The 27,837-nt window shown below is 45.9% G+C and overlaps 1 protein-coding gene and 2 long non-coding RNA genes across 3 annotated transcripts in view; 2 read left to right on the forward strand and 1 right to left on the reverse strand.

The window, feature by feature from the left end:
* The window catches only part of LOC309533343, a 598,890-nt gene that overhangs the window by 358,206 nt on the left and 212,847 nt on the right, over positions 1 to 27,837 (forward strand). The gene's annotated exons all lie outside the window — the stretch shown is intronic.
* The window catches only part of SPATA16 (spermatogenesis associated 16), a 173,993-nt gene that overhangs the window by 34,946 nt on the left and 111,210 nt on the right, over positions 1 to 27,837 (forward strand). Inside the window, exon 3 of the mRNA XM_082224290.1 lies at positions 11,220 to 11,365. Within this exon, the coding sequence (XP_082080416.1) occupies positions 11,220 to 11,365 (146 nt within the window). The remainder of the gene's footprint in view (positions 1 to 11,219; positions 11,366 to 27,837) is intronic.
* LOC309532755 lies at positions 19,492 to 19,855 on the reverse strand. Its single transcript, XR_014220010.1, has 2 exons — positions 19,800 to 19,855; positions 19,492 to 19,619 (listed from the first exon to the last, which is right to left on the reverse strand). It is a non-coding gene; the product is annotated as an uncharacterized lncRNA (long non-coding RNA).

The following is a 27,837-nucleotide window of genomic DNA, read 5'->3' on the forward strand; positions in this document are numbered from 1 at the left end:
GAAAAGAGATTCCGACTAAACATCAGGAGGGACTTTCTGACAGTAAGAGCCATTCAACAGTGGAACGGTCTCCCCCGGCAGGTTGTGGACTCTCCTTCCTTGGAGATTTTAAAGCAGAGGTTGGATGGCCATCTGTCATGGATGCTTTAGCTGAGATTCCTGCATTGCAAGGGGGTTGGACTAGATGACCCTCGTGGTCCCTTCCAGCTCTACAGTCTAATGACATAGGGGCCAATGTAAACTGCTTTGAGATTATGCATTTGAATACATAAATAAATAGCACCCTGCTTAGCCTAACTTGCTCAGATAGGGATGGCTTTGTGGACTGAGACATTATCATGCATCCCAGGCTTTCAGCCCATCCAATGCCCACCTAGCTCATTGAGAGGGCTGCGAGAATAGCAAACAATAAACCTCTCAATGACAGCAATTGCAGAACGATTCGCATAAAGGCCAGTAAATTTAGCTCCTCTCGGATGGCAGCTGCATGCAGATTTAGTATTGAATTAACATGAAATGAAAATTTCGAGACATTGTACAGGAAGTTATTTACACAACTCTCATTAACAATAAAGGCAGGGCGGAGGGGCTTTTTTTAAATAAATAAATGGAATTTCTGCTCGCTCAGCTGAAAACGTATCCCAAGTTGTCTCGAAAATAAGGAAAGGAAGATCAAACGGGGAACAGTGATAGCACCAAAAGCCAATTTGCTCTTATGCTTCACTATTTTTATTTATTTATTTATTTAAATGTGTGTGGGTGTGCATGAGCTCTACAGATACCTTAACTAGTCCTCATCATGCCAGTTTCTTGTCATTTTTGCCTGCAAAACAAGGTTGAGTAGTACAGGCAATGCTATTAGCTTGAGAGATTCCTTTTTCTCCAGTACAGCAGTAGCCAGCATGGTGGTCTATCCCTGGTCCACGATATTACAATCATTATTGGAGAAAGGCCTGAGAGGCAACAGGGCAAGCAGCAGCAAAGGAGGTTCTGACATGAAGCTCACATCTCAAGATGGGGACAGTCTGATTTTTTGTTAATATATGCATTCCTGTTAGCTAGACCACATTTTGCAAAATCAGGAGAAGCGCAAATTTCCAAGGAGACCCATATTTCAGTTCATGCATTGGTTTGGAGAATGTATGGGAACGGAACAAATTTCTCCCCCATCTCTTGCAGGCAGCACAGATCAAGACAGACCCCAAGTAACTTCCAGGTCCTGTTGAGAAAGGGCCTCACCGTGCAACCTGTCTGTAGTTGTACCATTTCTGAACGCAGGTGGAAGACCAAATGCTTACTTGCTCATGCAAAAGAGGCAAGCTGGATTAAATACACTAGATCTTCTCCTTCAAGTTGATAGGGCTGTATATGATGTGGAGAAGCATTCAAAAATTTGGTCACCCTCCACCTGAACTCTGAAATGGTACCACATGGCCTCAGATACGTCCTGCAAGGCTTTTGTTTCACAAGAAAAGCCTTGCTGGATCACGCGGAAGGCTCCCCAGTCCATGCTGAGCCTAATCCAGCGCTTGAAATTCAAGTTCATCCTTTTCCTTCCACATCAAAGAACATCAGGATGGGGAGGTGGAATATCTCAAATGTAATTTTCAGCAGCTTTACCTGTTTCAAAGGCTCTGGGAGGATTACAGCCCTGAACCTCACTCTCCAAGTTGGTTGTTGTGGTTCATCATCATCATCATCATCATCATTTTATTATTTATATGCTGCCCATCTGAGTGGGTTGCCCCAGCCACTCTTGGGGGCTCCCCAAAAAATATTAAAAACACAAAAAATATTAAAAAATATTAAAAACACAATAGAGGCTCCTCAGAGGGGGCAGGGTTTCTGTTGAGGCAGGGGATTAGCTGTGGGAGGAGCTTATCAGAGTTTGTAGGGCAGCAGTTGAAGAAGGAGCAAAAAGGGTTTTCTTGTGTCTGTGTGTTTCTTTGAGGCTGATTAGCTGTTTTCCCTGTGTAAAGGTCAGAGGGGGCAGGGTTTCTGTTGAGGCAGGGGATTAGCTGTGGGAGGAGCCACCCATCTTTTAGATTTAGGGGAGCTAGTCTCAAACGTTTGTTGAGGGAGATCTAGGTGTTTTTTTGTGTGAGGGAAGTTATTTGTCCTGTCTTCAAGCTTTTTATGATGGAGGACCTCTGTAGCCAACCCCAACGACACGATTTCAAGATGGAAGGGGAGGGAACAGCTGCAGTCGCCTGCGATTCCTGCGCAATGTTTGCCATCTTGCCAAAGGTTGCAGGCAGCTTTACCTGCAGCAATTGCATGTTGATTGCCCTCTTAAAAGACAAAGTCCAGCAACTGGAGGAACGTGTAGCTACGCTCCAAAGAATTAGAGAGCTGGAGCTCTTCTTGGAAGCAACAGAGCACACCGTCTCCACCAAGGAGGAGACAGGGGACTCCCCTGAGAAGGAGTCTAGTTCACCAACACAGGAGCCAGATATATGGAGAAACGTGACTCAAAGAAGTAGGAGGCCCAGGGTTCACTCTGATTGCTTAGAAATACACAATCGCTTTGAGGACCTCTTCCCTAGCATGGAAGACGAAGAGCAGACTCCATTTGAGGATCTCTCCCTCATTACAGTCGATCAGGTATATGAAGACGAGCAGCAAAGTCAGTCCTCAGGGAATGTGCAGGCGACCTTGGAACGGACAGCTCACGGAAGAACCCCGACCAAACCCAAGAGGAGGCGTGTAGTGGTGATAGGGGATTCCCTACTGAGGGGAACAGAAGCAGTGATCTGTGGGCCTGACAAGATGTCTCGGGAAGTGTGCTGTCTCCCCGGGGCTAAGATCCAAGATGTAACTGAACGACTGCAAGGAATCATAAAACCCACTGACAAATACCCCTTCCTCTTGGTTCATGTGGGAACCAACGACACTGCAAGCAATAGCCTCCAGAAGATCAAAAGAGACTACGAGGCTCTCGGCAGGAAATTGAAGCAACTAAATGCACAAATTGTCATCTCATCTGTCCTCCCAGTTGAACGACGTGGCCCAGGGAGAGAGGGGAAAATAGTGGAAGTGAACAGCTGGCTTCGCAAATGGTGTAAACAGGAACGGTTTGGATTCTTAGATCACGGACTACAGTTTCTTGAAGATGGACTTCTGGCAAGTGATGGGCTGCACCTCACAACGGTTGGGAGAAATGTTTTTGCCAAAAATCTCAGAAACCTCATCAGGAGGGCTTTAAACTGACTAATGTGGGGGAGGGAGACAGTGCTCCTGAAGGTAGGAGTCTATCAATTAATGAAGATGATCATCCAAATGTCATAGACCAAATGGAGCAAACAGCACGCGGACCTAGTGGTGGGAGGAAAAAATCCTTAAATAAGAGACACGGGGGAATGATTAATGGACTTCAATGTCTGTACACTAATGCGCAAAGCATGGGAAATAAACAAGATGAGCTTGAGCTCTTGGTACAGCAAACTAAATATGACATAATAGGCATCACTGAAACCTGGTGGGATAAGTCCCACGATTGGAATGTAATAATGGGGGGATACAATCTATTTCAGAGAAACAGACCAGACAAGAAAGGAGGAGGAGTGGCGTTATATGTCAGGGATGTGTATACCTGTGAAGAGATCCAAGATTTAGATCCTCAAAGCCAAAGTGAGAGCATTTGGGTCAAAATTAAGGGAGAGAAGAATAACAGAGACCTCATTGTGGGAGTTTACTATAGATCCCCAAGCCAAACGGAGGACATAGATGATGCCTTCCTGGAACAGATGGCCAAGCATGCAAAAGGAAGGGAGATAGTAGTAATGGGGGACTTCAATTACCCAGATATTTGTTGGACGTCAAACTCAGCCAAGAGCATAAGGTCAAACAGATTCCTCACTGGCCTTGCAGACAACTTCATTGTCCAGAAAGTGGGAGAAGCAACAAGAGGAACAGCCATTTTAGATCTGGTCCTAACCAATGTTGATGACCTGGTTAGTGGGGTAGAAGTGGAAGGATCATTAGGCGCGAGTGATCATGCTCTTCTGAAGTTTACTATACAGCGGAAAGGAGTAGCCAAGCATACTAGGACTCAATTTCTTGACTTTAAGAAAGCCGACTTCATAAAATTTAGGGAAGTGCTGGGTGAGATCCCATGGACAACAATACTAAAAGGAAAGGGAGTTCATGATGGCTGGGAGTTTGTTAAGAGGGAGATACTAAAAGCACAACGTCAGGCAATACCAATGAGACGGAAACATGGAAGGTGCCTAAAGAAGCCAGGGTGGCTATCTAAAGAACTTTTAACTGAATTAAGATTAAAAAAGGATGTGTACAAAAAATGGAAAAGGGGGGAAACCACCAAAGAAGAATTCAAACAAATAGCCAGCACGTGTAGACACAAAGTCAGAAAAGCTAAAGCACAGAATGAACTCAGGCTTGCTAGAGAGGTTAAAAGCAACAAAAAAGGCTTTTATGGGTATGTTCGTAGCAAAAGGAAGAACAAAGAAACAATGGGGTCACTCAGAGGAGAAGATGGTGAAATGCAAACAGGGGACACAGAAAGGGCTGAACTACTCAATGCCTTCTTTGCCTCAGTCTTCTCCAATAAAGAAAACAATGCCCGACCTGAAGAATTTGGAGCAAATGATTCAGCAAAGGAAACACAGCCCAGAATAACTAAGGAGATAGTACAAGAATATTTGGCTAGTTTAGATGTATTCAAGTCTCCAGGGCCAGATGAACTGCATCCAAGAGTATTAAAAGAACTGGCAGATGTGATCTCAGAACCACTGGCAGTCATCTTTGAGAATTCCTGGAGAACAGGCGAAGTCCCGGCAGACTGGAGGAGGGCAAATGTTGTCCCTATTTTCAAAAAGGGGGAAAGAGAAGACCCAAATAATTACCGCCCAGTCAGTCTGACATCAATACCAGGGAAGATTCTGGAACAGATCATTAAGCAAACAGTCTGTGAGCACCTAGAAAGGAATGCTGTGATCACCAATAGTCAGCATGGATTTCTGAAAAATAAGTCATGTCAGACTAACCTGATCTCGTTTTTTGACAGAATTACAAGCCTGGTAGATGAAGGGAACGCAGTGGATGTAGCCTACCTTGATTTCAGCAAGGCATTTGACAAGGTGCCCCATGATATTCTTGTAAAGAAGCTGGTAAAATGCGGTCTTGACTATGCTACCACTCAGTGGATTTGTAACTGGCTGGCTGACCGAACCCAAAGGGTGCTCATCAATGGTTCCTCATCATCATGGAAAAGAGTGACTAGTGGGGTGCCACAGGGTTCTGTCTTGGGCCCAGTCTTATTCAACATCTTTATCAACGACTTGGATGATGGACTCAAGGGCATCCTGATCAAATTTGCAGATGACACCAAACTGGGAGGGGTGGCTAACACCGCAGAGGACAGGATCACACTTCAAAACGACCTTGACAGATTAGAGAACTGGGCAAAAATAAACAAGATGAATTTTAACAGGGAGAAATGTAAAGTATTGCACTTGGGCAAAAAAAATGAGAGGCACAAATACAAGATGGGGGACACCTGGCTTGAGAGCAGTACATGTGAAAAGGATCTAGGAGTCTTGGTTGACCACAAACTTGACATGAGCCAACAGTGTGACGCGGCAGCTAAAAAAGCCAATGCAATTCTGGGCTGCATCAATAGGAGTATAGCATCTAGATCAAGGGAAGTAATAGTGCCACTGTATTCTGCTCTGGTCAGACCACACCTGGAGTACTGTGTCCAGTTCTGGGCACCACAATTCAAGAAGGACACTGACAAACTGGAACGTGTCCAGAGGAGGGCAACCAAAATGGTCAAAGGCCTGGAAACGATGCCTTATGAGGAACGGCTAAGGGAGCTGGGCATGTTTAGCCTGGAGAAGAGGAGGTTAAGGGGTGATATGATAGCCATGTTCAAATATATAAAAGGATGTCACATAGAGGAGGGAGAAAGGTTGTTTTCTGCTGCTCCGGAGAAGCGGACACGGAGCAATGGATCCAAACTACAAGAAAGAAGATTCCACCTAAACATTAGGAAGAACTTCCTGACAGTAAGAGCTGTTCGACAGTGGAATTTGCTGCCAAGGAGTGTGGTGGAGTCTCCTACTTTGGAGGTCTTTAAGCAGAGGCTTGACAACCATATGTCAGGAGTGCTCTGATGGTGTTTCCTGCTTGGCAGGGGGTTGGACTCGATGGCCCTTGTGGTCTCTTCCAACTCTATGATTCTATGATTCTATGATTCTATGATTCCTCACGGGGTCTCTGCCATGGGAGCATATTCACCCAGTGCTTTTCAAGCTGCACTGGCTCCCGGTGGAGTACAGGGTCAGATTTAAGGTGCTGCTTTTGACCTTTAAAGCCCTTCACGGCCTAGGACCCTTGTACCTACGGGACTGCCTCTCCCGGTATGCCCCACGGAGAGCCTCAAGGTCCATAAATAGCAACACCCTAGACGTCCCGGGCCCTAAGGAAGTTGCATTGGCTTCAACCAGAGCCAGGGCCTTTTCAACTCTGGCTCCGGGCTGATGGAACGCTCTGCCTCATGAGACCAGGGCCCTGCAGGATCTGATTTCTTTCCGCAGGCCCTGTAAGACAGAGTTGTTCCGCCTGGCCTTTGGCTTGGAGCCAATTTGATTCCCTCCCTCTCTTTCTTTTTTCCTTTCCTTCTCCTCCTGCGATGAGGCTACATTTTAATATTTTAATGTTGTATTTTAATCTTGTTTTTAAGTTGTAATCATTCAACTTGTTTTTATTATTGCTTGTAAGCCGCTCTGAGCCCAGCCTTGGCTGGGGAGGGCGGGGTATAAATAAAAATTATTATTATTAATAATAATAATAATAAAGCATTGACTATTAAAAAACTTCCCTGAACATCATTTTAAAGGGTAGGGCTTTAATGTAAAGATTCTAAATGATTCCTTCCTTCCCGCCATCATTTAACAGCCCCATTTCCCAGTTCCCATATTATTATTTTTTTGTCACACTGAAGCAGGGTCTAGTCTGTAGAAAAGCATTATTACCCAAAAAGAATTAACCCCCCAAAAAAAAACTCAGCAATACCTTTGTGCTCGCTGAGGTGTGTGGAAATAATTCTCTTGCTCTTTCAGCCACATATACATCTTTCCTATAGAGACGCTTTGGAGGCTATATCTATATATATATGGTAGCAGGGCTAAAAGTTACAAGCAATGAACCCTCTGATTTACGTCTCTTACCTGTAACAAGATGATATGGGGATTTGAAACTGAGGAGTGTCATAAATGGCCTGAGATTTTTCCTGGAAAAGGTGGGATAAAATAAAAGAGGTAATTATATCGGGAGCTTTGTGTAGCATATATCAAATCTTCAAAGCACTTCGTTTGCCCTGTCTTGAGGCTGAAACTAGAGAATGGCACAACCCAACTCAGGTCATGTGGATCCCTAAAAATTCGGGGAGGGGAGCTAGTGAAAGAATCAGCCGGTGAAAGAATAAAACATGGGTAGGCAAACTAAAGGGACGCGGGTGGCGCTGTGGGTTAAACCACAGAGCCTAGGACCTGCCAGTCGGAAGGTCGGCGGTTCGAATCCCCATGATGGGGTGAGCTCCTGTTGCTCGGTCCCTGCTCCTGCCAACCTAGCAGTTTGAAAGCACGTCAAAGTGCAAGTAGATAAACAGGTACCGCTCCAGCGGGAAGGTAAACAGCATTTCCGTGTGCTGCTCTGGTTCACCAGAAGCGGCTTAGTCATGCTGGCCACATGACCCGGAAGCTGTACGCCGGCTCCCTCAGCCAATAAAGCGAGATGAGCGCCGTAACCCCAGAGTCGGCCCTGACTGGACCTAATGGTCAGGGGTCCCTTTATCTTTACCTTTAGGCAAACTAAGGTCCAGGGGGCCAAATCTGGCCCAATCGCCTTCTAAATCCTGCCCGCGGACGGTCCGGGAATCAGCATGTTTTTACATGAATAGAATGTGTCTTTTTATTTAAAATGCATCTCTGGGCGATTTGTGGGGCATAGGAATTGGTTCATTTCCCCCCAAAAAAATATAGTCCGGCCCCCCACAAGGTCTGAGGGACAGTGGACCGGCCCCCTGCTGAAGAAGTTTGCTGACCCCTGGAATAGAATCATAAGAACTGTAGCGTTGGAAGGGACTGTGAGGATTATCTGGTCCAAGCCCCTGAAAATGCAGAATATCCAAGAATATGCAGCTGTCCCATACGGGGATTGAACCTGCGACATTGGTGTTATTGGCACCACATTACAACCAGCTAAGCTATCCTAGTGCTGTCAGATGTGTTGTTAGATCTTTCAAAGCCTTAGTGACACAAATGGAGCATAAAACCTGCATACGCAATATGTACATTTCCTTTTTTTCTTGAAATCATTTTTATTTGATTTTTACAATGCAAAATTATATTTAAAAAAATTAAATTACATATCTATATAAAGAGATTCCTCTGAATCTCAGGATTTCCCCCCACCCCTTACCTGGCGTCCCATTTCAATCATTTAAAACCGCATCTTCTCCGAACTCTATTATATCAATCCATATTTTCCATGATAACTGTTACACTACAAGTGAAATCAAAATCCCGCCAATGTTTCCATCTGCCTACAGTGGTCCAATATGTATATTTCCTAATTTAGACCACATTTCAGAGGAAAAGTAAAAAAATAAAAAGTTTTTAAAAGGTGGCTCCTCTTCTCTAAGTGGAGCTGAACTTTCCCCCAGAACCCGTTTTTAAGTGTTTTCCCACAGTGGAAATTACTTCCAGTCACAGCCCTCATGAGCTTATAACACTAAGCCAGTTTCCCTTTTAAATCAACCACAGTTTAGTGTGAGGTCCAAATCCAAAGAAACTGTGGTGAATCTCGACTATGGCTTGTCCAAACAGGGGCTGATGGGGGAGGCTGAGGGGTGGGATCACAGGGCCAAACAAGCAGAGATGGTGGGAGAGATCTGTGATCTTCTTTAAGAGATAAAGGTAAAGGTAAAGGTACCCCTGCCCGAACGGGCCAGTCTTGACAGACTGTGGGGTTTGTGCGCCCATCTCACATTTATTGGCCGGGGGCCAGCGCTGTCCGGGGACACTTCCGGGTCACGTGGCCAGCGTGACATCGCTGCTCTGGCGAGCCAGAGCCGCACACGGAACGCCGTTTACCTTCCCGCTGGTAAGCGGTACCTATTTATCTACTTGCACCCGGAGGTGCTTTCGAACTGCTAGGTGGGCAGGCGCTGGGACCGAACAGCGGGAGCGCACCCCGCCGCGGGGATTCAAACCGCCGACCTTTCGATCGGCAAGCCCTAGGCGTTGAGGCTTTAGCCCACAGCGCCACCCGCGTCCCCTGCTCTTTAAGAGATAGATCTTCTTTAAAAGATAAAAGTACTGTCGTATTGGATGGGCCTGCAACCCTGGGGAGAGAGTTTGGCTCTTTCTCCCACATGCTATTTCCTTGATTTAATTCTTCCCCCCCCCCTCCCCACAGCAACTATTTGCTGCATGTGGAGAATCATACAAGCTTCTCCAGGCATCCTCGCTTTCCAATGGATGCTCCTGCAACTGCTGTGATGAGAAAGAAATGAGATAGGGAACTTTTTCCCTTCCTCTTTCTCTCTCTCTTCCCATGGTGCTGCTTAAACAGCTCCATATAAATGGAGAGAGGACCTTAGCCTTGCATTAGAAATTCAGAATGCTTTTAAAGTATTCAGTAATAAGGTGATTATTCTATATTAAATTCCATGGGAGAAGAATATGAGTGAAATATGAAAACAAGCCTATTTCATCCTTAAAGCATTCAGCGGGCCACTTTTCACGCGATTCTCTTCCATTAACTGAGAATTAAGAACAGAAATTACTCCTCCTTTCACTTATTTTCCTACTTATAGTCTTCCTTGGCTTTCTTGATGGATGGATTAAAGCAGCCTCTTCTAATCTGAATCTCCTCTATTATTATTGGGCAAGGGAAATCATAAAAGGTATTCTGAGATTTTTATTTCTTTGGTCACGACCTTTCCCAACTGACTAAGGAATATGCAAATCAGGTTCTCGGTTGATCATTGGGAGAAAATGATTCTAAATGGTATTAGGATATATATATATATATATCTCCTCAAATCATCCTTCATGTGATCTAATATCCCTCTTCTCACAGTGGGCAGTGAATAGCACCTCAATCTAAGCATATTACATAAACTAGCCTCAATTCTAGTCAAGCAGTGGAGAAGCATTATGCACAACCTATGGGCAGAAGAAAGGAAGATGCTTTGAATATCACCTTTTAACCCCCAGGAACACAGGAGCTGTCCGTCATGGCATTGGCCCATGTATCTTGGTATCATTACATCACACTCCTGTCTCCGAGCAGTGAGAGGTTCTAGGGCAGGCATAGGCAAACTCGGCCCTCTAGATGTTTAGGGACTACAATTCCATCATCCCTGACCACTGGTCCTGTTAGCTAGGGATCATGGGAGTTGTAGTCCCAAAACATCTGGAGGGCCTAGTTTGCCTATGCCTGCTCTAGGGGCCCGAAGTGCTTACACAGGGTTTGGTTTCCTTGGATTGAAGGCCTGCAGAGTCTGTGGTGTCTTTAGGATATATGGTTCTATTTACACATATATGCAGGGAAGGCCCATCCCATTTCACCGCCTGAGGCAGAATGGGGGGGTGCCATCCCTACTGCTGCCAAAGTCTCCCTTACCTGGGTCACGCAGCGGCCCCCATGAAGCCAGCAGAGGTGGTGGGTTCCACCAAGATCTTGCAGAACTCTCGTGAGATCTTGCAAGGTGCACAAGATCTCGTGAGATTTCACTGGAAGCCGCCACCGTTGCTGAAGATACCACTTCTCCAATAGCTGGTGCCTCAGTGGGATTCTGACGTCTCAGGCGGCTGCCTCAGGCTGCCTCATGGGCGGACCAGCCCTGAATATATGCAACCTTTTCATAACAACTCACCTGGTGAGGACAAGTAAAGAAGGACAATTGCTTAGACTGCTGCTGTGGGTGAACCAAAAATCCCACCCTGCTTCACCTGTTGCCCCTACCATGAACTCAGTCTCTCAGCCCTCAGTTCCTTCCCACAGCTGCAATGAAATACTGGCCTACCATCATCCAGGGGTGTTGTAAGCCTGCAATACATTGACGCGTGAGGGTGCTTTGAACACCACCCTGCTTTGATTATTCTGCTTTTCGTCGAGCTATGTAATGTACTTGTCACACGGTTTTGTACCGCCAGTAAGTGGGTGTTGTTGTTATTTCTCGCAAGCTTTGCAGCAAAGGTGCAGCTTTAGGGAAGCCCTTTGAAGCCTCTCCGAAAGACATCTCAAGCATTGCCAGTTTTATTGAAACAAAGCTTGTAATCTGCTACTTGAAGATGAGGAAGCCCGACCTTGCTCTGAATCATTCGCACAGGTAAGAACGGAAGGGGGAGGGAAGACATTTTGATGCGATCTTTCCAGAGAAGGCTTTTGAGTGCTTATATTGTAAACACAGGAACACAAATCAGTCTTGCGCAAAGAAAGCATGTTCAAGAGCTCATGCTTGATCCTGTGGTCCAGAAAGTGGAGGTGCTATGGCAACTACATTACCTGCCTGTTAGCTTCCAGCCACGTCAGTCTCCTTGCATGAGCCTCTAACGTTGTAAATCTGCACCTAGTCCCTTGTGTTTGTCCCCTCTGAAATCAATAGGCTTGAATGCTCTGGAAAACAGGGTTTTAGCCTGAAATGCTATGTATGTTAGCCCCCAGTGCAGGAGTTTGATTCCCCCACCCCTCGGCAATTTTTTCTGCCCTTCCCAAGGCCCCACCGCCAACAACTGTGGCAGCAGCAAAGGAAGTACAGTAGATGTGGTACTGGGGCAGAAGACAGAGACTTATCCATGCAGCACAGAACCTTGATAGGGATGCCAGTCATCCCCACTGATAAGACAGGGGATAAGACAGTGTACCAGGTACCTTAGGGAGTGGAAGCTGAAGGGTGGGGAACTGTGCCAAGATGCTGGAGGGGTGAGGGGGGGTGCCACACAGCCTCTCCTGCACCCCATAAATTAGCCCCTCCCCTTCAGATGCAGTAAAGGATCCTATACCAGTATTAAAGTACAATACATGATAGCACATTAATGGTCATGGCTTCACCCAAAGAATCTTAGAAACTGCAGCTTGTTAATAAATAATAATAATAATAATAATAATAATAATAATAATAATAATAATAATAAATTTTATTTATATCCCGCCCTCCCCAGCCGAAGCCAGGCTTAGGGCGGCTAACAACAATAAAGCAGTACAAAAGTACAGCACAAACAACACTCTAAAATAATTCATTATAAAATTAATTAATTCAAGCCACTGGCAACCATTGGGCCAGAGCTCCACGAAGATTGCCGAGGGAGGGAGTCAGGGTGTGCCAAAGGCCTGGTGGAACAGCTCTGTCTTGCAGGCCCTGCAGAAAGATGTCAAGTCCCGCAGGGCCCTAGTCTCTTGTGACAGAGTGTTCCACCAGATCGGAGCCACAGCCGAAAAAGCCCTGGCTCTAGTTGAGGCCAGCCTAACTTCTCTGTGGCCTGGGACCTTCAAGATGTTTTTATTTGATGACCGTAAGTTTCTCTGTGGGGCATACCAGGAGACGCGGTCCCGTAGGTAAGAGGGTCCTAGGCCGTATAGGGCTTTAAAGGTTAAAACCAGCACCTTAAACCTGATCCTGTACTCCACCGGGAGCCAGTGCAGCTGGTATAGCACCGGATGAATGTGATCTCGCAGCGAAGACCCCGTAAGGAGTCTCGCTGCAGCATTCTGCACCCGCTGGAGTTTCTGGGTCAGTCTCAAGGGCAGCCCCACGTAGAGCGAGTTACAATAATCCAGTCTGGAGGTGACCGTCGCGTGGATCACAGTGGCTAGGTCAGGGCGAGAGAGGTAAGGAGCCAACTGCTTAGCTTGGCGGAGATGGAAAAATGCCGCCTTTGTTATAGCTGCAATCTGCGCCTCCATGGAAAGGGAGGTGTCGAAGATTACACCCAAACTCTTAACGGACGGTGCTGGCACTAATTGCGCCCCCGCAAGAGATGGGAGTTGCCCCCCCAATCCCATATCGTCCCGTCCCAGCCAGAGGACCTCTGTCTTCGAAGGATTTAGCTTCAACCGGCTCCCACGTAACCATCCAGCCAAAGCTTCCAAGCATCTGGTCAGTGTGTCTGGGGCCGAGTCAGGATGGCCATCCATCAACAGATAGAGTTGGGTGTCATCGGCATACTGATGGCAACCCAGCCCAAAACTCCGGACACACTAGGCGAGGGGGCGCATAAAGATGTTGAAAAGCATCCGGGAGAGTATCGCATCCTGAGGTACTTCACACACCAAGGAGTGGCGCGATGACACTTCCCCCCCCAAGCGCCACCCTCTGTCCCCAACCAGAGAGAAACGAGCGCAGCCATTGAAGGACTGTGCCCTGGATCCCCACGTCGGTAAGGCGGTGGTCCAAAAGTTCGTGATCGACCATGTCGAAAGCTGCTGACAGTTAAGGACGCTGAGAGTTGTTAGAAGACCCCTCTTCCCGAAAGGATATGCAGCAAAAGAAGGTTTGATTAGAATGCCATGCGAGGGGTAGACTGGGAAGTCCTGAGGGAAGTAGTAAGGTTTGGGGGGAGTTGTTTTGTTTTGGAAAATGTAAGATGTACAAGGTGTGACTGGAAAGTAGGGTGAATCACTTCTGTATGTGATCATGGGGACTGCCAGATTCGCGGAGACATGTCGGAGGCAATCTCCTGTATCTCAGCTTACATACGCACACGTGTCTCAGCATTTGTTGACAGGCCTACGTTCATGCGGTAGCGTTTAGTAGCTGTTTCCCCCCAAAAAATTTTTTTTTTATTGATTTTCCACATTTATCACAAAAACAACATAACAAAACACACAACAAAGAAAAACACATTACACTACAAAACTAAACACAAAGAATTTTTTTTCTTCAAATACCTAATTCTCATTACATTGATAACTGACTTCCTCGAATCCCCTCTAACTGAATTTCATTACGTCACCTGTATAACAGTTATCCAAATTCATATTTCTAATAATATTAACTCCTTTCATTTAGTAACCTCTTGTCCTTTATAAATATTCTAATCCTTAATATTTACTACCACATATTCTTATTCTACACCTAAGCTTGTTTATTACGTCTAAGAATTTTCTATCTTATATCACAATATTTAGCTAGATATTCTTTAAAATTCTTCCAGTTCTCTTGTGTCTCCTCTTCCTTCTGGTCGCGGATTCTTCCAGTCATGTCAGCCAGCTCCAAAAAGTCCAAAATCTTCATCTTCCATTCTTCTATTGTTGGTATTTCTTGCGATTTCCAGTTTTCGGCTAATAAGAGTCTTGCCGCTGTAGTGGCATACGACAACAATCTAACATCTTTTGGGCGCAATTCCAAGTAGAAAGGCTTATTCCAAGTAGAAAGGCTTCTGGTTTCTTAATAAATGTATTTTTCAACATTTTTTTCAACTCATTATAAATATTTTCCCAAAAGTCTTTCACCTTAGGACACGTCCACCACATATGATAAAAAGTACCTTTTTTTTCTTTACATTTCCAACATTGTGTGATAGATCTTTGCTAATTTCACCGGGGGGGGGTAGCTGTTAATAGTGCAGTGCATAGTGATTGAAAATGGAGCAGAGAGTCAATATAAAATTCTGCTTCAAATTGGGTAAATCGGCATCAGAAACCCACGAAATGCTCACGATTGTGTACGGAGATGGAGCTGTAACTCGAAAGACAGTGTATGAATGGCTTAAGCATTTCCATGAAGGGTGGCAAACCATCAAAGATGGTGCTCAGTCTGGCAGACTGTCAGCAAGCAGAACGGCAGCAAATGTCAACACAGTTCATGATGTTGGATCAGCTTTTGTCCATCTGAATGATGGCGGAAGAATTGCATATTCCACGTAAAATCGTTAATGAGGTTACTGAGTTGTCCCACCCTCCACACTTTCCCAATCTGGCCCCACCAGATTTCTTTCTTTTTCCAAAACTGAAATCTGCACTGAAAGGGCACAGATTTCCCAACATTTCACAAGCTGCTGTGACGAGGGAACTGAAAGCAGTACAAAAAGAGGACTTCTCCAGAAGTTTCCAACAGTTCCACAAATGTTGTCAATGGTGCATTGTATCAGAAGGCACCTACTCTGAAGGCCTGTAAGTGAATATTTCTTGCTATCCGATTTCTGTGACCATTCACCGAACTTTCCGGTCACACCATATACAATCATACCTCAGGTTACAGACGCTTCAGGTTGCCTTTTTTCGGGTTACGGACCGCTGAAACCTGGAAGTACCGGAATGGGTTACTTCCGGGTTTCAGCGGTCGCGCATGCGCAGAAGCACTGAATCGCACTTTGCGCATGCGCAGATGCGCCAAATCACAACCTGTGCTTGTGCAGACACGCCGCTGCGGGTTGCGGATGTGCATCGCACACGGATCATGTTCACAACCCGAGCATACACTATATATTCAAAATCTGAAAAATGTATTTTTAAAGAAAGAAATAGAAGACCCCTCTTCCCTTCACACAGCTACAGTCCCCAGAGCAGATCAGTCCTTCTTCCCAGGGAACTCTGGGAATTGTAGTTCCATGAGGGGGTCTCCTAACAACTCTCAGTACTCTTAACAAGCTAAAGTTCCAGCTGCTCGTGCGAGAGACCAGGGGCAGGTCAGCTAAGCAATTACACGAGGCTCGGGGTAGGGGTTAAAACTTTCTTCATTCTCTTAGGCAAAGGACCTTCTGGAAGACGAATGGCCGCCTTAAGTTGGTCATTGTTTCTTAATTACTGGGACAGGAAATATTGCACAAATTACTCAAGCAACCCTTTTATTAACTTATCTGTAGTTGGGTGACCAACTTTCCAGATGATAATGTTTGCATAATGAACGTAATGCATAACAATTATGTAGATATTTGTGGCAGCTATTGTACAAGGCAAGAATAATAGCCCGTTGCATGCATTAATACAGTTTTTAACGTGATAAAATCCAGCATTAAAAACCCACTGTTAGCATGGGGAGGTGCCCTTTCAGCAGAGATCAGGAACCTAATGTCTGGGGACCAAATGTGGCACGCCGGGCCTCTCTACTTGGTGCTTAGTACTCATCCCAGGCCACACCTCCTATCTATGACTGGCTGGGATGACTATCTATGACTGGCTGGGATGTACCCTTAAACTAGGATGATGTCTGACTGAATGGAGGCTGGAGAGAGGTGTGAAAATGTATTGTAGGAACTACTGTACAAAGGTAAAATTTACATCCATTACCACACCCATTTCTTCCTCTAGCTCCACCCATCAGTGGCATGTGGTCCTTGAAAGGTCATTCCCATGCCTACGACACAGTCCTACCTTGAGATTTTAGCACAGTTTCTCTCTTTCTTGCCAATTAATTTTTATTGCGTTTCAAAGATTTTTAACGACCTAACTTCAAATTTAATACAAATCTAGAAGAATTTTTGTAAGTTCGCCCTTCCTCACTGGCATTTCCAGTTCCGTTCTTTCCTGCTGCATTATATAACACACTTTTATCTATTACATTTTCCATTCATTACAATTAATCGTTCACTTATTTTCCCCTCCTTTCAATTCATTATCCGTTGTTTTTCCAAAGCTATGTTGTTTTTCCAAAGCAAACTGAGAGGAACAGTTCACTCTTGCTCCTGAAAATGTTCACTTTTAGAGACAAAGTAGACATTAGCTTGCATGTTGTGGATATAGATAGTGATAATGATATACGTTTGGAACTTCCTTAATAAAAGCTCAAAAACTTTAAAAAGCTCAACCAATTTGGCCAAAAACTTTTGTGTCCAGATTTTCACTTTTTGAAATATGGCAACCTTAACAGATAGTGATATAGAGATATATCTGCTGCATGAGGGTCCAAGCAGAATCTCTGGAGATGGGGTAAAAGGACCCCTGACCATTAGGTCCAGTCGTGACCGACTCTGGGGTTGCGGTGCTTATCTTGCTTTACTGGCCGAGGGAGCCGGCGTTCAGCTTCTGGGTCATGTGGCCAGCATGACTAAGCCGCTTCTGGCGAACCAGAGCAGTGCACGGAAACGCCGTTTACCTTCCCGCCGGAGCGGTACCTATTTATCTACTTGCACTTTGACGTGCTTTCGAACTGCTAGGTTGGCAGGAGCTGGGACCGAGCAATAGGAACTCACCCCGTCACGGGGATTCGAACCGCTGAACTTCTGATTGGCAAGTCCTAGGCTCTGTAGTTTAAACCCACAGCACCACCCACGTCCCTTTCTGGAGATGGGGAGGAAGATTTTAATCCTTTTCCGCATGGCGTATTCTCTGAACAGGCACTTCCTCCTCACCTGTTTCCCATTAGGGAGAGTGAGGACATGTTTGCTAGCCCCAGTACCTTTGTTACATTCCTGACATCTTGCACAACTAGAGCCAGCTTCCCAGTGCAGATTTTAGCCCTAACCCATAAGGAGCTAGACCAACATAACAGGCAGAAGTGACTCACCAGGTGGGGCAAAACTGCTACGCCAGCTTCCTGGCGGTTGGGTCGCTGTTGCTTGCTGGAAGGGAGAGGGTTGAGGCAGCAAGGAGGTCAGCATGGTGCAAACACACCAGCGGAAGTGCCAGGGAGAAGCTAATGTCGCCACTCCACCCCTGGAAGCTGCTTCTGATGATGAAAGGACTGAGCTGGCATGCAATGATATTCATCTCCCCACGCCTGAAAAGAGATGGAACACCTGAACATATTCAGGCTCCCCCAGCCCTACCTGCCTTGTCTTTTCTTGTGTATTTTATACTACTTTTGTGTTTTGCCATGGTTCCATGCTAAAGCTGTAAGCCATTTTGGAAAGTGGCATATAAATCTTTCCAAGCACAGCCGTACCTTGGTTCTTGAAGGCCTTGCAACTCAAATGTTTTGGCTCACGAACGCTGCAAACCCGGAAGTGAGTGTTCTGGTTCGCAAACGTTTTTTGGAAGCCAAACATCCGATGTGGCTTCCGTGGCTTCCAGTTGAGTGCAGGAAGCTCCTACAGCCAATCGGAAGCCATGCCTCAGTTTTTGGATGTTTTCAGAAGTCAAACGGACTTCCGGAATGGATTCTGTTCAAGAACCAGGGTACAACTGTACCTATAATGCAGTTCTCCGAATTTCGATACTTACATAAGCAAAGCAGTGCAAGGCCCATCCACCACCCATACAAGAGGAAGGGAGGAAAGATCTGCAAGCATACAAGCAACTTTGGAAGCAGGGGGTAGAAATACAGGGGGGAAATAAAAAGAAGAGCCCACTAAGGGCTAAGCATACTCAGTGGTCACAAAAGACTCCTGGGGGAATGGGAAACTATCAGGGAAAAGGAATGGCATGGAGTACTTTGGAAGATGTCATGGCTGGCTGGAACCCTGAACAAAAGCACTCCACCCTGCAACATTTTGTTGCAGGTGCAATTTATTGCATGGCGAGTGCCTGCCTCCCACCAGTGGAAATAACAACACATGACACCATTATTTTAGGTTAATGGGCTAAAATTGGCCACAACTTTATTGGTTACAGGTAAAGAGCGATATTGGCTTAGGCATTGGTCCTATCCGACTATCCGGCTTCAGCTTGTTTCCATGAAGACCGGGAAGGGTTAACACCAGCAGGGGGAGCTCTGCTGATGCACATCAACTAGGGACTCCCCCGGGGTCACCGCTAAGGGTTGCGCTTTAGGCCCTGACCTCCATAGGCTTCGGATGAGGCCACGCCCCCCAGAATCCTTTTTTAAAAAATAATTTTTATTAACTGGCCAATCACATCAAATTAAATCATATCACATAAATTCCGAATTACAAAGCCGAATTTTTAATTTTGTTGGGGGGGGCCATATTTCAAGATCCGAAGGGGGATTCTGATTGTCTTCTTGCTGCTGCGTTAATGTCCCAATCAGTCCAAATCAGTCCAAGCAAAGTTCACAGTTCTATCCCATCTTATCTTGCTGTTTCCACATCACATCTTGTTCATATATTTTCTCTTTTTTCTTTATGATCTCTTCTGATAGTCTCCTTAAGCCGATAAACACCAATAGTAATAATAGTCCTGTGTGAATTTTCCATTCTTCCAATCCTCAAATCGAGATGGTTTCCATATATTGTCTCCTTCATAGATAACATCACTCTTTCCATCATAGTCTCGTAAAACTGTCGCTCTTAAGTCCCACTGAGGAGTTTAACCCACAATATAAAAGCAGCTCTATTTCTCTCTTTCTCCTCCCAGACTCAAGACCTCCGACAGAACTTCCCAATATGACGACGGCATTTTTAACTACGTCATTCCTAAGCTCTTACACATTCCACGCTCTTCTTAAAACGTGCTTTGGTTCGAAAGTTTATCTCCACACAGCCTTAAATCCACAGCTTAAGTCCTTAAAACGACATTTCTGACTCATGAGGGGAGGGGATTCTTGTTTAATCACATAGGGAAAGAAGGGAGAGTTTTTTCCCCTCCCCCACCAGTCATTTGCCGTACCTTGTCTTGGCGTATCTTCTCATGTTTTATTCTTATCTTGTTTTGTCAGAGATCTCTTCTGTTAGCAGTCTTTACTCCCCCTTCTTTCTTGAAATATGTGCATTCCTTTCATCCAAATTGTTTCCTTTGAAGTTCTGCATCTAGTGGCGTGAATCAGGGATGGCGTTCAGGAGTGCCGAAGTCCCACAGGAGGGCTTTGTGCCTAGTGCCCCCACCCCCATAAATTCAGGGGTGGTATAGGGCACAGCAGGCAAGGGCCCCCCCCACAATCCTGGGGGGGTTAAGGAGGCTAATTACCCCCATCATAGCCTCCAAATTACCTCGTGTGGGTCGGAGAGATGTTATTGTCAGCCATCTTCCAATGCGCCCCCTAGTGGCACGCCCCCCCCCCCAGAATCCTTTACCGGACTACCCTTCAATATTTGGGGGAGGTGATGGCGCTCCTCCCCCCCCAAAAAAAAATCTACATAACAATACCCCTACCAATGCCTAACTGCCAAAACCAGGGAAGTTGTGACGATTTGCTATGAGGAGACCAAATTGCAAACATGCACTGGGTTATGGAGAAAGCTAGAGAATTCCAGAAAGACATCTACTTCTGCTTCATTGACTATGCAAAAGCCTTTGACTGTGTCGACCACAGCAAACTATGGCAAGTTCTTAAAGAAATGGGAGTGCCTGATCACCTCATCTGTCTCCTGAGAAATCTCTATGTGGGACAAGAAGCTACAGTTAGAACTGGATATGGAACAACTGATTGGTTCAAAATTGGGAAAGGAGTACGGCAAGGCTGTATATTGTCTCCCTGCTTATTTAACTTATATGCAGAATTCATCATGCGAAAGGCTGGGCTGGATGAATCCCAAGCTGGAATTAAGATCGCTGGAAGAAATATCAACAACCTCAGATATGCAGATGACACAACCTTGATGGCAGAAAGCGAGGAGGAATTAAAGAACCTTTTAATGAGGGTGAAAGAAGAGAGCGCAAAATATGGTCTGAAGCTCAACATCAAAAAAACGAAGATCATGGCCACTGGTCCCATCACCTCCTGGCAAATAGAAGGGGAAGAAATGGAGGCAGTGAGAGATTTTACTTTTTTGGGCTCCATGATCAGTGCAGATGGTGACAGCAGTCACGAAATTAAAAGACGCCTGCTCCTTGGGAGAAAGGCGATGGCAAACCTAGACAGCATCTTAAAAAGCAGAGACATCACCTTGCCAACAAAGGTCTGTATAGTTAAAGCCATGGTTTTCCCAGTAGTGATGTATGGAAGTGAGAGCTGGACCATCAAGAAGGCTGATTGCCGAAAAATGGATGCTTTTGAATTATGGTGCTGGAGGAGACTCTTGAGAATCCCATGAACTGCAAGAAGAACAAACCTATCCATTCTTAAGGAAATCAGCCCTGAGTGCTCACTGGAAGGACAGATTGTGAAGCTGAGGGTCCAATACTTTGGCCACCTCATGAGAAGAGAAGACTCCCTGGAAAAGACCCTGATGTTGGGAAAGATGGAAGGCACAAGGTGAAGGGGACGACAGAGGACGAGATGGTTGGACAGTGTTCTCGAAGCGACCAGCATGAGTTTGACCAAACTGCGGGAGGCAGTGGAAGACAGAAGTGCCTGGCGTGCTCTGGTCCATGGGGTCACGAAGAGTCGGACACGACTAAACGACTAAACAACAAAGGCGAAAAACCAAAATGGCCAGTGCCAATTTGCTAAGTGGAAAAAATTCCTACCAGGCCCCTTGACGGTGACCAACCGAAGTCCATAGCGAGGTCAGAAGGAAACCTTGAAGGGCGGGTGGGTGGGAAACCAGGCAGCTGAGCGGGACAAAGAGGGAGATCCCGGGGCCGCTCTTGCTTTAAATGGGGCAAACCACAGCCCCTGAGCCAGCCAATTGGCAGGCTCAGGGGATGACGCGGCCTGAAGATTCCCCAGATTGCGCAGGGGCTGCAAACCAGCCTCCGTGCATGTGTTGGGGGCATGAAGCCCGCAACACACCTCCTCCCGAGGTCGGAAGTGGCTTAAGTAAACAGTTTGCATGTACATGGGGCCATCCAGTGGCATGGATGGGAGAACTGCTTTGGCAGCTGCTTTGCTCTGGATCCAGGTGTGCTTACATTCTATAATGGAGCTGACAATCACGTATTTATATATAGACGAGCCTGTAACACCGCCAAAGAGATAAGTGTGGACCAGTTGCAAACCGCTTGCCCATTTTGAGGGCATAAGAGGAAAGGGGGGAAATGGCAGGGGATGATAGCCACGCTGACAATAATTAAAGCCAATTTACAAAGCAGAGTAAATCTGCCATCCGTACGGCTGCCACATTACTCAAAGCAGGTCACCAGGAGCAGATACATGCAGCGCTTCAATATGAAAATATTCTGGGATACAATTAGCACAGGCAGAAGCTGAAGCATAATCAATAGCTGCATTTTTTCCCTAAAGAAAAGAGAAAGGATAAATAAATTATACTGAGAATTCAAACTATAAATAGCCCTTGAACCATCCATTATGTAAAAAAAAAATTAAAAAGTCATTTTTGTTGAGTCTTAACTCTCATTACTGCTTTAGAGAGGTTAGGTAGCAACTGTGGCACAAGGCTGATTCAAATCTTCATTTTCCGTTTGTGATTAGCTGGGTGATTCCTTATTTCTCCTGTGTATCTTGCAACTCCTGCAGACATTTGGAAGCTCTTAATCAAGAGCAAACTGGATTCATTCTTCGAAGGCAGTTTAGGACACTATTATTCATTATTTGTTTAGAGCGTTTTGTACCCCACTCCTTGGCCAAAAAGGCACCCAGAGTGGCTTACATACAAACAGTTCAAGCCAAGACAGTCCCTGTCGGCAGGCTTAAAATATAAAAAAAGAAACACACACAAGGGAAAAGGTGTCATGGGGTGGGATTAAACGCAGGCACCAATTATTAAACAATAATGTAGCTAATTAGTATTTTTTTAATTTAAAAAAGTACAAAGTTATTTTTGTTCGGTTTTATTTCAGCAGAAGAAATTGTAAACAGATTGGTTTGGTTTAGCTTTTCAGTGGGGGATGAACTCCGTGAGCATTGGTGAAAGCTGGTGGTAAAGGGTTTTCCTGTCAAACACACAGCTCTTAAAGTCATAACAGTGACCTGCTCACTTCTTTACCGGGAGTCCAGTTCTTTTGGCTCAGGCCAGAGGCACCAACCTGTGCCAAAAAATGAGGGGTCCCCGCATTGCCCTGCACAACTTGCGCATGTGATGTCACAAACAAAATGTTTCATCTTCGGGAGGAGGCCAAGCGCTGAACCAAACACAGTGTGGCTTCAATGGTGGGCGGCTCCTCCTCTCTCGCGCTCGGCCTCCTTTCACGGTAGGAGGTGGAGGAGCCAGCCAGCCGCTGAAGCCACACTTAGCTCCTCACTTGGCCTCCTCTGTCCCCTAAATATTGGGGGGCCCCACCCCTCTACCAAAGGATATTGGGGGAGCCCAAAACAGCTCATCCTCCATGACCTGACACCCCTGGCTCAGGCATTAGGGCATGGAGAGAGAGGGCATGTATAATAATAATAATAATAATAATAATAATAATTTATTTATACCCTTCCTATCTGACTGGGTTTCCACAGCCACCCTGGGAAGCTCCCAAGAGAATATGAAAAACACAATAAAACATCAGACATTAAAAACTTCCCTAAATAGGCCTTCAGGTGTCTTCTAAAAGTCAGGCAGTTGTTTATTTCCTTGACATCTGATGGGAGGGCATTCCATAGGGCGGGCGCCACTACCGAGAAGGCCCTCTGCCTGGTTCCCCGTAACCTCACTTCTCACAGGGAGGGAACTGCCAGAACACACTCGGAGCTGGACCTCAGTGTCCGGGCTGAACGATGGGGGTGGAGACGCTCCTTCAGGTACACTGGGCCAAGGCCGTAAAGATCCTAGTAACAATGAAGTGAGATCTTCTGTTTTGTTGCAGAAGGCAGTTTTGAATTATGCCAGATGGCAAAGCAGTGGAGGTCTGAGGAGTCAATTAACAGCCTCCATAACCTTGCCGTGCTGTTTTGCCTTTCTGTTGCTCACCCTAATCTAAGAGGCAGAGTTTTTCGCCTAGTCTCAAAATAGCCTGGAAAGAAGCCTCAAACCTTTAAAGAAGCCTCGAGAGAGAGATGCACTGCAACTTCTGGCACATATGAAAGCAATGAGGCTGGTTCTGAGCATCATATGAATGTTGCTCTACAACTTTGATTCACTTGTGTTGTTGTTTTGGCAACCTACACACCACGCAGGAGATCTCCTGGCGTTTGTTTGTGGTTTTTTTAAGCAACTGCAGGAAGATTTGAGGCATAGGAGCCAACTCCTAGGGGCCATGGGAGCTTCGGCACCCACAAAAAAAAATATTTGAGGGAGCTGGGCAGCGGCGTAGCGTGAGTTGTCAGCACCCGGGGCAACGCAAGTAATTTGCGCCCCCTAACCCGGGGCAAGGCAAGTAATTTGCGCCCCCCGCTGCCGCCCAAACGACGCCGCTTGCCCGGAGGAGGAGGGGGGCAGAGAGGCGAAAAATGCAACGGCCCAGCAGCTGCAGCAGCACCGGCGGAGGCGGGGCTGTGAGGAGGGGCTGCCTGGCGCGTCCTCCGCGGCGAGCGCTGAGAGCCGCTGCCTGCCGGGCGCCTTCAGCCCGGACGCGCGCACAGCTCGTCGGTTCCGCGAGACATGCGGCTCCGCTACAGCCTGCGCCCGAGGCTCTTCGGCGACTCCGGAGGCAGCGAGCGCGCCCCCCCAGATGTTGCGCCCGGTGCGGCCGGCACCCCTGGCACCCCCCACGCTACGCCACTGGAGCTGGGCCCCCGCAAAGTTGATGGACATTGCCATTCAAATGGTGTGTGTGCACCGTGTCATGTGATCGATTATGCGGCGCAGGGCTTACCTGGGTGTTATGTACTGAAGTTCTCACCCTGGCCCAGCAGGGGGATACTGTAGATAGTTATGCAAATAAGGGATCAAAAGTGACGTTCAGTGATTGGATAGTTTTAGACAATTGTTACAGTTACGTTGTACTGGAGCTCTATATAAGCAGGCTGACTGAACCCTTCAGTGCAGTTCTGTTCTGGCCTGTGAATAAACAAGAGCTGTTTGAAGAATCGCTGTGTCGTCTGATATGTTCACCCAAAACTTAACACTGGGCCCCCGTGATATTTCATTCAAGTTGGCAGCCCTGGTTGAGGATGGTTAACTCTTTCTCCCTTAACAGGTCCATGATTAAAATAGCCCCCGGAAGCTCATTGTATGTAGAAGTAGATACTGGAGACGAGAAAACAGCACTCCCTCTGGAGTCCACTGGTTGAAGCAACTGCTTCATATAGCCCTCCTGCAAATGTGCCCATGAGTGTCCCTGTGTAAAGGGGCTCTTTGGATCATGGTGAACAGCAGCCTGCAAGTCTGTTTTAAAACAGGCTGAAGTATCAGGGATCTAAGTTACCAAATATCTATATTTAGTATATGATGAAACCATGAACCAGAATTGCCCCAATCGAGTGGAAACACTTCACAAATCAGATCTGCACTGAAGCACCTATAGGACTTTACCCCAGGTTAGATTATATGGTCCACCTACCTCATGGGTAGGCAAACTGAGGCCCGGGGACCGGATCCAGCCCAGTCACCTTCTCAATCCGGCCTGTGGATGGTCCGGGAATCATAAGGTTTCACATGAGTAGAATGGGTCATTTTATTTAAAATGCATCTCTGGGTTATTTGTGGGGCCTGCCTGGTGTTTTTACATGAGTAGAATGTGTGCTTTTATTTGAAATGCATCTCTGGGTTATTTGTGGGGCATAGGAATTCATTCATTATTTTTTTCAAAATATAGTCCAGCCCCCCAGAAGGTCTGAGGGACGGTGGATCGGCCCCCTGCTGAAAAAGTTTGCTGATCCCTGATCTACCTCAATACTGTCTGCATGAACTAGCAATGGCTCTCCAGACACCAAACCTGAGAACTTCTGCATAAAAATAGGGACGCGGGTGGCGCTGTGGGTTAAACCACAGAGCCTAGGACTTGCTGATCAGAAAGTTGGTGGTTCGAATCCCCACAATGGGGTGAGCTCCTGTTGCTCTGTCCCAGCTCCTGCCAACCTAGCAGTTCGAAAGCACGTCAAAGTGCAGGTAGATAAATAGGTACTGCTCCGGCGGGAAGGTAAACGGCATTTCTGTGTGCTGCTCTGGTTCGCCAGAAGCGGCTTAGTCATGCTGGCCATATGACCCGGAAGCTGTACGCCGGCTCCCTCAGCCAATAAAGCGAGATGAGCGCCGCAACCCCAGAGTCGGTCACGGCTGGACCCAATCTTCAGGGGTCCCTTTACCTTTACTTACATGCTCTATCACTGAGTTATGGCACTTCCAAGTTGAGGATTAATCTGTCTGTGCTTCATTGCTTTCATTGGGGTGCTCACTGTAAATAATAATAATAATAATAATAATAATAATAATAATAATAATAATAATAATAGGTGGCAATCATATAAGTGATAAAACAATAGAATGAAACTAAATATATTATAAAACTAAAAACTTTATAACAATCTAAAAATATGCAAATGTGTACCCCCTCCCAATCAGTAATTTGGTGCAGTCCCTTTTACAATCTTGTCTAGAGGCAGAACTGGGAAAATGTTTCACAGCTGCTCCTACTTTGACATTTATTTCCTACATTTAACATGGTGCCTACCCCTGCAATCTCTGCGTAGTGCAGGATCCATATTTAATCCAACAAATAGATAACACATATCAATGTTTGTCACTTAAATCTTCCAAGAAAAAAGACAGGAGTCATAAATCAAGGAAAGAAATAGCAGAAAAAGAAAACCCAGAAATTGTATCTTCTGTAAACCAATTATAACAAGCATCCAAGAATGTAAATCAGCATGAAATAAATTCCGTAAAGGATATTACTCTTCACATAGATTTTTTTTCTTCATAAAAGGGAGGAAGAGTGGTAGTTTTCATAAACAAAAGTGTGCTTTATACAAAGAGCTGTTATAAGATTTATACTGATCAAGGTCACAATCTACAGGGAAGAGCGTATATCCAGATCAGTCTGTTCCCATGGTTTGGGGTGGTTTGCTGATCAATTTTGCATTAAAAATTGCAACGCTTGTAGACAGAGAAATTATGATCAGGGAGGACTGTTCTGCTGTCTCTGTTAATGGATAGATCCTTCTCTGAAAACAAAGGGGAAACGTCAGGTTGGGTACAAAACAATGAGTCAGCACACCTCCATTGCATCTGCAGCAGGACTGATTGCATCCTGAATTCAGTGCTTCCAGAGGTAATAAGATCCAGATGTGGAGTCTTAACCCCAAACAGCAGCTTCCTTAAACTTCCAGGTTAAAAGAAACTGGTCCCGATCCAGCCAGAGCTAAGTACATGCATCCTGCTGACTTCATGGGGGAGATCTGCAGGTGCCTAACTTTCTGCCACTGACATTAATGCAAGTAGGGAGCTATACTGTGCAAACGAAGCTTATACATGTTTAATTAGAAGTTGAGTTTCATTGAGTTTAACGCATAAGTGCTACAGGATTAAAACCTAATTTTGGCCCCTTATTTTATATTATTTGTGAGGCTGATGTAGCCTTTGACAAAGTAGAGTTTCCACACAGTGCTAAAGTAATGCGCCTAAGGACATTGTCAAAATTTATTAGGTGCATTCCTAATACTTTTTTATGCAAGTTATTTTTGACATCACAGAGTCTGCGTCTCTCTCGTTCTCTCTTACCACTGCTTGTTCCATGTAACATTACTATGCATTAAAAATAATGAGTACAAATTAATGAGAGTGTAAGGAATTATTAGGGACGCGGGTGGCGCTGTGGTTTAAACCACAGAGCCTAGGACTTGCCGATCAGAAGGTCGGCGGTTCGAATCCCCGTGATGGGGTGAGCTCCTGTTGCTCGGTCCCTGCTCCTGCCAACCTAGCAGTTTGAAAGCACGTCAAAGTGCAAGTAGATAAATAGGTGCCGCTCAGGCGGGAAGGTAAATGGCGTTTCCGTGCGCTGCTCTGGTTCGCCAGAAGCGGCTTAGTCATGCTGGCCACATGACCCAGAAGCTGTACGCCGGCTCCCTCGGCCAGTTAAGCAAGATAAACGCCGCAACCCCAGAGTCGGCCATGACTGGACCTAATGGTCAGGGGTCCCTTTACCTTTTAAGGAATTATTGGGAAACAGTAAGGTTTGTGTGTATGTTGTTGTTCTTCTTGTTGTTGTTGTTGTTGTTTGTTGTTTTTACCTAAATGCAAAATAAGTCTACAATTACTGAGTGTTACAGATAGGTAGCCGTGTTGGTCTGCCATAGTCAAAATAAAAAAATTCCTTCCA

This window comes from Podarcis vaucheri (assembly GCF_965113315.1).
Source record: "Podarcis vaucheri genome assembly, chromosome: 5".
NCBI classification, from domain to species: Eukaryota; Metazoa; Chordata; class Lepidosauria; order Squamata; family Lacertidae; genus Podarcis; species Podarcis vaucheri.